Source organism: Anguilla anguilla, chromosome 2, assembly GCF_013347855.1.
Source record: "Anguilla anguilla isolate fAngAng1 chromosome 2, fAngAng1.pri, whole genome shotgun sequence".
In the NCBI taxonomy this organism is placed as follows: Eukaryota; Metazoa; Chordata; class Actinopteri; order Anguilliformes; family Anguillidae; genus Anguilla; species Anguilla anguilla.
This window is the reverse complement of record NC_049202.1, coordinates 38463206-38475708: the sequence shown is the minus strand read 5'-3', so window position 1 is coordinate 38475708 and position 12503 is coordinate 38463206. Positions and strand designations below refer to the sequence as shown.

Sequence of the window (12503 nt, the reverse complement as noted above, 5' to 3'; positions counted from 1 at the left end):
TCCTCCTGTTGCAGCCACACTTGGTTTTTTGTCATAGCTTTGCTGGTTGTATAAGTTGCAGTGGACAGAATTATCCTCTGAGTAAATATAAAAAATGTAAATAAACCTGTGTCAAATGCATATTTTATACTAGCATCTTATAAATAATTTGAAAGTATGTTTTTTTTTTGCAAATGATTAAATGTTTTAAGAAAATGGAAACACCAAACCAGTAATAGCCAAGTAGCCTCCGCGTAAAGCTTCATAGGCACTGCAGAGCGCTCTGCTGCATTGTGTCCAGTGCATTGAGCTGAGTGGCTATTTAGCAGCGCCAGGGCCTCACCGCACACCCTCTCCAGCTCGTCTGAGTTGTCCGAGCAGTCCTTGAAGCCATCGCACTTCCACCGCTGGGCGATGCAGTTTCCATTGAGGCAGGTGAACTCCCCCGTCCCACAGCGGTGCCCCGTGTCCGGGATGCAGTCTTTGCCATTGTTGGCCAGGTAATATTTACCCACAGGGCACTGACACTCAGGGCCGGAGGGACCTGTGGAATGAGGAGAGAGGGACAGTGATGGGGTAGCGACCATAAAATGGCTCTTGGACCTATGGAAAACCAAGCCCAGAGGAAGTGTTTTGGCTGGATGAATAAGCATAAAAAGTATATGAACACATATTAATCATACATCACTCATACCAGCCTTGGCAAGTGATATATGCCATTTCCATTTGTTTGTGTTATCTGTAACCCTAAATACATTTTTTTTTTACTTCAAACTGCACTTACAAATTATGTTCACAATTATTTCACAAGAAACAATAGCCCTAATCAGTTAATGTCCAACCTCATTTAGTAATTAGATATATTCAGCACCAGAACTTCAAGTAGCATGTAGTATTAGCCTGTATCATTGATATAAGATGATGTGGTAATCTATGTGTTGCATGTATACCTGTATGTGCATCACAAGATTATAGTATGGAAAACTAGCAACAAGTATAGCCTTGGCTGGCCTCTATCTTTCCATCAGAGAGCTTCTAGATCTCAAGCAAAACACTGTAAGACTGTGCACCAAGGGTGGAGGGGAGGTGAACCGATAACAGTGATTTTGATCTAATTCTAAAACATTGGCAGAATTACTGGGCCAGTATGATTTCTGGGTTTGCCATGCAGGCTCCAGACTGAGATTGAGGTAAGCAGGGGTGGAGACTGATAGGGAAAGTGATTGGCTCACCAGGCACGCATGTGTGGCTACAGCCGCCATTAAACTGCTGGCAGGGGCTAGAGCAGAGCTCCTGCTTGGCTGCTGTGAACACGTGGATGTCGTTGGGCTTGTACAGCAGCTCCTGTACGAGCATCGTCACGTCCGAGCCGTCGTCCTTGCTGGCCCGGAAGATGCTGAGTGTGTCCCAGTCGGTCCAGAACACGTGCTGCTGGTACACGGTCAAGGCGTACGGGTGCTGCGTCCCGCTGATGATCACCTGTCGGTTCTGACCCGTCAGAGAGGAGCGCTCAATCTTGTCCCTGCCAGACAGGCACATCAGCCATCAAGGTACTGTAGGTGTCACCTCATGCTAAACAGTGACCTACTGGTCATGCATTCAATAGCATTTACTGAAGCCCTGTAAATCAGAGCTCTTCTACCTGGCACTTACAGATAAGCATCAGTCCAATAGAGCAGTCGGTCTTCATAGTCCAGGGAGAGGCCATTGGGCTCCACCAGCTCGTGGTCGATGATTGTAGTGCGGAAGTTTCCTCCCAGTGTGGCCCGCTCAATCTTAGCAGGAAGGCCCCAGTCTGTCCAGTACATGTACCTACAGAGAGAAAAACATAAAAGTCTAGTGGGCCTACAGATACAGCCTTCTTCCAGTGATTCTACAGGCATAGCCAATGTTACAAGTCACAGCTCACTGCTCGCTGGGTTTGGGAAATTTCCCATTATTACCCGTAACAGGGGTCCACAATGATAGCCCGTGGGCGGTTTGCACGGATGACGCAGGAGTGGTTCTGTCCGTCATGCCCCATGGACTGGACACTCCTGTTGTAGTAGTCGGTGAAGTATATGCGCTTGTGGATCCAGTCGTACGCCAGCCCTTCTGGGTCAGCCAGATCTGGAAGAGAGAGGCAGGGGTTCCAAGTATTACAAGGGGGTCCATGTTTAAAAGCATTTTAATCAGGTGAAATGCGTGCAATGGGTAAGGGAGCACTGTCTCACTGGAGGCGATGATGACAGGTGGGCTGGAGGCAGAGGTGGTGCTGATGTAGCCAATGCTGCTCCTGCCCACACTAGAAGAGCGGGCGAAGTACACCCTCTTGTCCTGGAAGTCAAAGTCCAGGGCCATCACGGTGGAGCTGAGCGAGACGGCTGGGAAGGGCACGCTGTGGTCATCAGGGTCCAGGCGGGCGCTGTTCACGGCGTAGTCAGTGGTGAAGATGAGGTACTCGTCCAGGCCAAACCCGCAGGACACGCCGTTGCTGAGCAACGAGCCGTGGGCGCAGCCGCACTTGGGCTCCTGCTTCTCCGGCAGGGCGAAGCACAGCTGCTGGCAGCGCCCATTGTCTTCCTGGCAGGGGTTGAAGCCCACCTGGTTGGCGGACACCGGCTGGACGTGGGCGTCAAACACGACCACGTCCGCCAATTCCTCCAAGTTGTCCCGGATGACCTCTGCCGCGTCCGTGTTTCCTGGTAGCTTGCTGGCCTGGAAGACTTTTTGCAGTCTACGGTCCACCCACACCATATAGTTCCCGAAGATGGCGACCCCATAAGGTGCCGGGTATCGGCTTCCGTAGCGCACAATCTGCCGCTGGCTGCCGTCCGCCGCCATGCAAGAGATCATGTCCAGGACGTCGTCTGTCCAGTACAGGAAGTTGTTGGTGTAGTCTACCGTCAGCCCGCGCGGCGAGGCCAGGGTCTCGGAGGCCAGCACCGTGCGGTTGCGGCCGTCCAGCTGGGCACGTTCGATCTTGGGTGTCTGGCCGCCATCGGTCCAGAACAGGTAGCGCAGCTTGGGGCTCACGGCCAGGTCCCGGGGCCGGTCTGTGCTGCTCTTCAGCAGGACCAGCCTCAGGCTGGTGTTGAGGCGCAGGACCTCCAAGTAGGTCTGGGTTTCAAAGGCATTTGTGAAGTACAGATTTCCTGTCACAGGTTAAAACAGAGTAGTTTATTCATCCCAATCACATTAATCAAATACCAGCAATGTCCCTTGCAATGTGTGCCGCCAGCTGTCACAGCTTTTTATTGGGCAAATCAGCACGATCAGCTATCTATGAACAGTCATTAGTCACAATCTAATCCCATGAGGCAAGGGAAACCTTACTGAATATAAAACCTTAGCCGATGCTAGGGACAATAACTATGGTCTTCATTCTACAGGACTACTGGCCACATATTGGATTTTTCACTGGATTTTATCGTGAGCTGTGGGAGGCATCACTGTACCAAAGCACAGTGCTTAAGCTGCGGATGTCACGTGGACAGAGAAAGAGTAGCTTTGTCTAGTTAAACACACCTGTCAGCCCATGCAGTTTCAGCATATGGAGGCAGTGAGTTATTATGAGAGCTGAGATCTGATGATGAATTTCAATATTGTTGATGTGACAAGGGCTTGTCAAACCTTAAAATGACTGTCAGAGGAAGAAAAATGTGGTGCTGGCTGATTTGGAAATGAAAAAAATACTTCTTTATTCCTAAAGACTCTAAACAGAATTCCTCCTTCAAGGTGATTACAACCCATTGCATGATGAATTTAAAAACCAAGCGTGTTCAGCCATGTCTTTTATTGCTCTCTTCAAAATGGCACCCTGAAGCAGTGGAGATGATTAAACCGGGACACCCTGTTGCCTTCTCATAAGGATCCCGTTTATTAAACACATAAAGCACAAAGTAAGATAAACGCAGAGCTAACCTGCAACCCAGTCGACGGCAAAGCCTTGTATCCCGCCCGTCCCCACGCCGGAGGAGACGATGCGTGAATAGCGTGAGCCGTCGGTCTTGGCCCTGGAAATCCCTCTGTAGTAGCTGTAGGAGCTGTTATCACTCCAGTACAGGAAGCCAGATGGAATGTGCAGATCCAGTTTGTCAATCTTGGAGTAATAAGCTGCAGACAGTGAAGCACAGTTATGGTTATGGTGTTGCATGTCGTTGCTTGTATGTCGAGTATTCCTGATTTTCGCACAAGCCCTTACAGCTCCAGTTGTTTACATGTTGACCTGGATATCCTGTTGACTGACATAATTACTTTAATTATGTTGTTGTGCAAAAACAAGACCACAAAGATATACTGTATCTTCAACCTCTTATTGATTTGTTCATCTCATGATTAATTTGTTTTTAAATAACTTCTGGTATACTGAGGCTCAGCATTACTTTAAGGGGTAGATTTGATACAAAATATGCCAAAGAAATGCTTTCACAGCTGTTAATGTAAACATAACTCCATGCCTTAGTTAAACAGTAGCAGTTAATCATTGATAAATGTAAAATTTGTATTAACCACTAAATCAAACAAATTCTTTATCAGTGGTCGGGGTGAAAAACAGTGTACACAAATGGTCTCTCCAGGAACAGGACCGGGAAGTCAAATGTACCGGCAAAATAATATTTTTAAGCGAAAACATCCTCTACTGAGCTTGAATACAGGCAGTCAAAATCTCATTCTTATGAAGTCCTACGCATAGCATAACCTTAAATATTCTTAAATGGATGTTGTTTGGCACAAAATACATGAACATTAAGACAATGAATCCTTTATACATTGATCAGGACTAGTATTTGCATTACCGAAGCCTTGTTTGCAGTATGCCTTCTTAACAATGCGCCACCTGTTTTAGCAACCCACAAGCTTCGGTCACTTTGACAAGCTATTTGATTTTATTCCAAGGTGCAGTGGATTTTTCCATATTGTAATCTTTAGCAGTAGTGCAAAGACATGCCTTGTCTGTTTAATTTTGATAGCGACACATTTTAGTTGATTATTAGCCTTTTTATAAGCAACAAGGCCATGCAATATCATGAATATAGTCACAGCTAAAGGGTGTTGTTAGGCACGACGTGAAGCCAAATAAAGACAGGAATGTTCAATACATGCCATTATTTATTAATAAAAAATACAATAACATTCTTCCTCCAAGCAATATAGCTCTACGGCAAATTACTGAATGGTTGCCAAGCAACACAACAACGCAGTGGAAATATTAACGGTATACTATGCAGGTTTTTTGCAGCCCTTCTAGACTCTGTGTTTGTCTCCTCCGTCCTCAACCCCACCCACACCTCCATTGACGACACACCCTTGAGGGCTACAAGCAAACTGTGAAGCATGAAGAGGTGAGGTGGTCAGAGACGGCAACAGTAATTAGGCAGTGTGTTTGAGAACATCGTATGGTTCTCCGTAGTGCAGCTATTTTGTGTTTCCTTGTTCGGTTTTTAGCTATTCTGGACATTTAGTTAGAACTGGGATGTAAAGACAAAATCTTGTGTGAAATAAGTAGCATTAGCAGGCCACTGGCCATAGAATGACTTTTTCACTCATTAAAAAAATGAGCCTCTTTTTTTTCTGAAATACAGCAGAAATATGTATATGTTCATGGCTATGGATAACTGGTACTTTATGTACTATTAGCTACCTTATCTGACCTGTGTTCTGTAGCTGTTCCAACGTTCTTTGGTATGCAGTTATTGTGCGTCACTTCGGATAAAGCCTGTGCCACACCGCTTACGTCACCTGTGTGGCAAGTTACTCACACATTAACTTCAGTAATTGTGCTTTCTTATTAAATGTAATGTTAAAACTGTCCATTTTATTGTCCATATTGTCCTGGTTTGTTGCACCTTTTTTATAGTGAGTTTTCTCAATTGTAGCTTACTGTAACGTTAAAAGTTGTTGGGAAAATAACTTTGGCTACTGTCAAAAGAGTTGACAGTTTAAGGTCCGCAATGATATTATACACAGCAAGGTGAACAGGTATGTTTTGACATAGCTGTTACTATACCATGTAGTATTGCACAGCCGGAATGTTGTATTGACCAATCAACATCCAGGACCGCAACTATCCGTTTTATAATAGCTATATATATATATATATATATATACACTGTATATCTTGTGATACTTACAGCCGCCCACTGGCACCATGGCATCGGAGTGATCGGAGCTGTTGATGTGGAACCCGCGGATGAGCTGGGAAGTGGACACCACGGCGAAGGAGTCATATTGCTCGCAGCGGGACCCATCGTCAGATGGCACAAAGCCCGTGGTGCACGCGCACGCTTTCTGTCCGCCAGGCTTGGGCAGGCACAGGTGGGGGCAGCCCCCATTGTTGGTGCTGCAGGCATTGGTGGTCCCTGCAGAGTCTGCGTAGAGATAGAACAGAACACCCTCTGTCTACCCCTGACCTTCAAAACCAGAGCCGGCCACTGGTATAAACACTCTATGCAATCGTTTAGGGCCACAATCATCCCAGGGCCATGCAATTCAGCTGTTATGGGGTCGGTATGATTTATGTTGGAGCACTTTGGGGCCACAAGAGCATTCTTGTTTAGGGCCACCAAAACCCTAGGGTCTGCTTTCTTCAAAACAAGCATGCTTTACAATCAAAACCCTCACATTATATCCTACTTAAACAGCAACAAAAATGGATATTAATTGCCATTATGAGAGTTTGTTCATGAGGTAAAAATTGTTATATTACTCTCTGCAGTTGTATGGAATTGGGGCTAAGGTTGAATAAATTAACGAATGGGTAGGTAGTGACTGATTCATGGTGTACTTTACATCATCCTGCACTGTAGTTTTATCAGTGCGAGCAACGGAGTGACTGCATGGGCAGTTGGGAGTGCCAGGGGCTACACTCACTGTCTCGGGCGTGGACCTTGAGGGCCCCGACCCCGGTCAAACCGCTCCTCATCACCACCATGTTGGCCCCGTTTGCTTTGTCTACCCTTTCGATGACCTCGTAGTCCTGGTCGGTGTAGTAGAGGTAGTTCTGGTGAACGGTGATTCCCCAGGGGTGCGACAGGCCACTCACAATGGTCATGCGGCTGACCCCATCCATTGTCCCGCACTCAATCTGTCAGAAAAAAATGTTTTCTTGCAACCTCCTCCACACATTACACTATAATTCAGATTTACAACATGTATTACTGAATTTTATCAACAATAAAATGCTAACTGTAATGGTGTATCTAGCATTTCTATATTTAAACACATATGTTTTTTTATATTTATATATTTATATTTACCTGCAGTTTAAAATGAATTGTCAATTTTATTTCATTTACCACTGGTTTTACATTTACTAGTTATACAATTATTCATCTGTGGTTTTCCAGGAAAACATACCTGGATTGTGGCTGTCAGGGGGGTCAGCTAAACATTACTCTATGCTTTGGGCTATGCTGTACTCTGCTTTTGACAATGGTTTCCTATTCACCTGGATGTGGTGAAAACCTACCACTCCGGAGCTGGTGACACTCCAGTACAGCTTGCTCTCAGCAATGTCAGCTGTGATGTACTCAATGCGGCCGAGGTTGCCGGTGTACAGGACCTTCAAATTACTCCCATCCATGTCTGCACTGGCCACCTTGGGTGGGACCCCAGCATCTGTCCCCCTGTCTGTCCAGAACAACTTCCTGTAATATAAATGGTTGGCACCATCATTATTGTCAAGAACCCTTGCCACGCAAATTGCACATTAACAGAAAGCTATATCTAATCCAAGTGAATGAATAAACAGTTGGAGTGCATTTTTCTTTACCCTCTGGCTGGATCAAGAGCTATTCCAATGGGCTCCCCTACCCCTTCCGGTTTCCCATTGTTTGTGATGAGGGTCTTCCTGTAATGCTGACTCCCATCTACTCGGATGACCTATACAAGATGTTATCTATTAATTTATGTACAGTACAATGACTGGGGAAAATACTGTTCTACAGCAATAACAACTACTGTCATTTGAGCATATAATTAAGATTTATTTTCACTAAATGCTGCCGTATAATCAATACCATCACTTTGCAGAAAGAAGCGTCATTTTTACCTCAATGGCCTGATTGGTGGGATTTGTGTAATACATTATTCTGGTTATCCAATCAAAGGCCAACCCATAGGGTGAGCCAATAATAGCTGTTGGAGCAAACTGAGTTCGATTGCTTCCATCAGTCTTCACTCTGAAAATAGACCCCTGTTGAGAAGTTGAGAAGAAAACATCAGCAGCAATCACACATCGGTGATTAAACATTCCTTCTGCAGTATATTGGCATTACTGTCTGTCTGGAGGGATCCATTTTTGGGTCAAATATGACAGCATTTATCATTAATTTTGGGATTTGTTTCATATTCTTATATTTACAGTAAGTAACAGCCATCAACCAAAGTTACCTATTATGAAAAATGTACAATTGTACTAATAACATAATACAGTACTTTGGAATGCCAAAGGAGTTTCTGACTGCAATATAATTATTTATTTGGTCCCGTTCAAGGTTAGAAATAAGAACTCCAGAGTTCTATCCTCAGTGTCATTTCTACAAGGTGAATTGGAACTGTACTAAAGGCATCTTCTGCAGTCTGCACTCTAAATCTGTCTGTCACTCACAGAGCCCTGGACCCAGTAGACAAACTGCTCCCGGTCATCAAAATCAATGTCGTGGCCCTGGCTGATGTCCGACACCGGGGTCATTGCATTGGTGGAGGTGTCATTGGGGTCAAGCGGGATGCCCAAGATCGTCGTCCCCCTGACAACCATCAGGAAGGGGCTATCATCTGAAGTAAATAAACAGCCGCGGTTAACGTCTTCAATCAGACAGGCGGGTGATATCTGAATCGACAAAGGCATTTATGCCAGGTCCAACCTTTGGTGCACGTGGATCTGTCGCTGTTCAGATGCCAGCCTGATTGACAGGCACAGGAGAAGTACACTGGCCTCCTTCCAGACAGCAGGCACAGTTGACTGCATGGGCTGTTCAGGCAAGGGTTCACCGCTGGTTGAATGAAAACCACATTATTTGTTCTTTGAGAGGCTAACGAGTTAATGAAAAGCAAAATTCACTTCATGACTAGCTTCCAAGCCTTCTAAGAGAGCCAGTATCCAGTATGTTTTAAACCAATAACAGAGGTTGCTTATGGTACTTATAAAATGCATACAGCTTTGTACACTCCTGCTACATGTGTGTCATAATGCATTTACTGTAGTCCTTACAAGGAGGTTGTTTGACTGGGTGACTCATCACAATGCCCATGGGCTGGTAGATATCAGTCAGGAGGGTGGTCACATTGCCTCCATGCAATTTGTTAGCCCGGATGACTCGACTGGAGTACCGCTCTGTCCAGTACACATAGTCCTCAAAGATGGTCATGCCATGAGGGTGCTGCAGCAACTGCACAGAAAGCCACCATGGGGTCAAAGGTTAAAATCAAATTCTCTTGATAGCAATCTCTTGAGTCTGGAGTATGCTTGCTGAATTACACGTTGTCCACAGACTCACCAGATCACTGGCAAAGACCTGGAATCGATTGTTGCCATCGTAGTCACAATAGTCAATGTAGTCCAGATAGGCATCTGCAAAGTAGAGCCGGCGGGTGGGATAGTCGATGGTCAGCCCGTTGGGCCAGTACAGCTTTTTTGTCACTATGGCACGCCGGAATGTGCCATCCATGCTGGCCCTCTCAATTCTTGGATTCTGACCCCAGTCCGTCCAGAACATCAAATTGGTGCTACCACATGATAAATAAAAGAACCCATTAATTTCACATTTTTCCAATACTTATTTCATCTAAGTTCAAAGATTTTGTCAAACAGATGCATGGAGATAAAATCAACACTACATCTACAATTTGTATTTTAACTAACTGAGAACTATTTAAACCATGGAAAATGCTTGTGGTAATGCTACTGAATGCAAATGTGTGTAAAAGCATATTTTTATTCTTTTAGAACATGACGCAGGCTTACAAGTCACGTGGGTCCAGAGCAAGCCCACGAGGGCTGGTGATGTTCTTGGTCAGGAGTATCTTCCGGAACCGGCCATCCAGAGTGGCCACCTCAATGTTCTCCATCACAGAGTCAGTCCAGTAGAGGTTCCGGCCCACCCAGTCCACAGCCAGGGTCTCGGGTACTGTCAGTCCAGTGGAGAACACCTGAACATAAACACAGGGAGGGCGCACTCATCACTTATGACAACTACATGCAATTGCAACACAAATCTGTTTTTTTACAAGACACAGTCAACTCTGTGTCGTTTTGGTGTGAACTTCTGCTTTCACATTGCAAATTTTAAGACCAAATGAAAATATTTGAAATGTTACGTTGCGTTCACTTAGCAGACTCTTATTCCGAATGTTCAGGATTTCTTGGCCTGACATACCTTATATACCTTATATATTAGTCTTGAAAATCTTGAAAGGACACTTAATTGTCTCATGTTCTTTCATTCAGAATAGTCATACACAAGGCCTTATAGGTTTCAGATTGCAGCCTGTATATCAGAATGCACCACACCTCTCGTCTATCTGTGCCATTCTGCCAGGCACTCCAGATCTTCTCTTGGCCTGCGTCAGCCCAGTAGATGCGATTGGTCACCCTGTCGAAGTCCACGGTGACAATGTTGGAGCCGCTGACCACAGGTCTGATGACGGTGGGCCTCTGCCTGATGTTGTTGGAGATGATCTGACTGCGCTTGGTGATCAGAAGTATGGCATCCTGGGGGCCTGCAACCACATTATTCTCATGTAGTGTGGCCACCTCTGTCATTGCAGACATCGCAGGCTGGCTTACCGTACACCTAATTTTTTGTGAGAGATGACCAAAAACTAATTGGGGAACATGCTTATTTTTCCACCACTATTGGTACTTGAGTAGTATCAAGATATTTAGGACTATTTTCTTCAGTTAGATAAACAGCAAAATGCAAAACAATTTTCTATGATAAAACTCATAAATTTGTCATCAAATTTGTTGTGCTGGAAGCTCCTTACCTTGGCTGTACTTAGCGTGTTATTGTATGTACGTGTTATTGCATCAACTTGCTATTGTGTTTGTCTCAAACAAATAGGTGAATGAGTACCGGAGGCCTTGCAGACACGGCCGTTGGGCTCGAGCTCGTAGCCGTCCTCGCAGTAGCAGCGGAAGGAGCCGCGCTCATTGAAGCACGTCTGGCTGCACATGCCCGGTATCAGGCACTCGTCGATGTCGTCGCAGGTCTTGGAGTCGTTGAGGAGCTGGAAGCCTGGCTCGCAGGTGCACTGGGCCCCAAACGGCCCCTGAACGCAGCCCCCGCTGCAGCCCCCGTTGTTCACGGCGCAGTCGTCCTCGCCTGCAGAAAGAAAGACCGTGTGGAACAAATCTCCCCAAACATCCCCCTTCGCCTTATTAAAAGCAAGGCAACGAGCTGTGGAAGCAGGAGCTTTGAGCTGATTAGATTCTGTGCCCTTGATTCAAAAGGGAGCATTTCTGAGGATAGACAAGCACAGGAAAACAGTATTTTCAATGTTGACTGAGGGCTCAAAGGTTCTGCAGCAGCTATTGGCTTACATCAAATAGCATGGCTTTTTTCCTTCTATTTTTTTCAAAAGGAAAGCAAACAGTCCTCCTTACATATATTTTTCTTTATTCAGAAAGGTAGAAATTAGAGAGGGTACAGATGAACAGAAGGGACCACAGCCCAGAGGATGCTGTGTCAGGGGATGTAACCCCGCTCACGTCGGGGGTCTTGTGTATGGCTCGAGAGTCAGCGCACGTCTCGTCATGTATTGCATTTCTGAACACGAGAAAAAGCCCAGGGGTCGTTCCTGTCGTACTCACTGCAGAGGGGCGACTCGTCGGCCCCGTCCGGACAGTCCCGCTCCCCGTCACACACTCGATCCAGCCCGATGCACACCTGGTCGGTGGGGCAGAGCCACTGGCCGGCGGGGCAGCTGAAGGGGGGCGTGGGACAGCCTCTCTCGTCGCTCATGTCCTGGCAGTCGTTCTCTCCGTCGCACACCAAGGACTCGTGTACGCACCTCTTGTTGTCGCACTGGAAGTAGCTGGGGCGACAGGTGACTGGCGGGCAGCCGGTGTGCTCGTCTGAGCCGTCCTGGCAGTCCGCGTGCCCGTCACACTCCCAGGCGCCCGGCAGGCAGAACCCGTCCACCTGGCACTGGAACTCGTCGTCGTGGCACAGACCTGGACCACGTGTGGCTGCAAGACCACGCGGGTGTCAGCGTCTCAAACGGATTGAGGAACATTCTCAGTTTTGCACACACATAGAATTTGTGAACATGCGCTGTACGGTGAACAGTAGTGCAGTACAACTGCGTGGATGATGTCATTCTCAGTACTCAGGAGGACTGATCTTGCATCCAGCAGTAATGTTTCATATTAAAAGCTCAATCAGTGCTTTGTATGGGATGCAAAAATTATTTAATTGACAAATATTAAACAATGCGATGTACAAATTTTTTGGCTTACTTGGCTTTATGCTGATGCATGTAGATACCAGGGTTAGGGTTAGGGTTAGGGTTAGGGTTAGGGTTAGGGTTAGGGTTAGGGT

At 46.1% G+C, this 12503-nt stretch overlaps 1 protein-coding gene across 1 annotated transcript in view; it reads right to left on the bottom strand.

Moving 5' to 3' along the window:
* lrp2b (low density lipoprotein receptor-related protein 2b) overlaps window positions 1-12503 on the bottom strand; it is a 57372-nt gene that overhangs the window by 27842 nt on the left and 17027 nt on the right. Inside the window, exons 25-43 of the mRNA XM_035397829.1 lie at window positions 11774-12151; window positions 11037-11285; window positions 10472-10680; window positions 9926-10110; window positions 9459-9687; window positions 9173-9350; window positions 8826-8954; window positions 8570-8736; window positions 8012-8155; window positions 7733-7842; window positions 7430-7607; window positions 6832-7045; window positions 6093-6329; window positions 3883-4074; window positions 2193-3113; window positions 1923-2088; window positions 1633-1791; window positions 1212-1501; window positions 323-523 (exon numbers count right to left, since the gene is read on the bottom strand). Of these exons, the coding sequence (XP_035253720.1) occupies window positions 323-523; window positions 1212-1501; window positions 1633-1791; window positions 1923-2088; window positions 2193-3113; window positions 3883-4074; window positions 6093-6329; window positions 6832-7045; window positions 7430-7607; window positions 7733-7842; window positions 8012-8155; window positions 8570-8736; window positions 8826-8954; window positions 9173-9350; window positions 9459-9687; window positions 9926-10110; window positions 10472-10680; window positions 11037-11285; window positions 11774-12151 (4536 nt within the window). The remainder of the gene's footprint in view (window positions 1-322; window positions 524-1211; window positions 1502-1632; window positions 1792-1922; window positions 2089-2192; window positions 3114-3882; window positions 4075-6092; window positions 6330-6831; window positions 7046-7429; window positions 7608-7732; window positions 7843-8011; window positions 8156-8569; window positions 8737-8825; window positions 8955-9172; window positions 9351-9458; window positions 9688-9925; window positions 10111-10471; window positions 10681-11036; window positions 11286-11773; window positions 12152-12503) is intronic.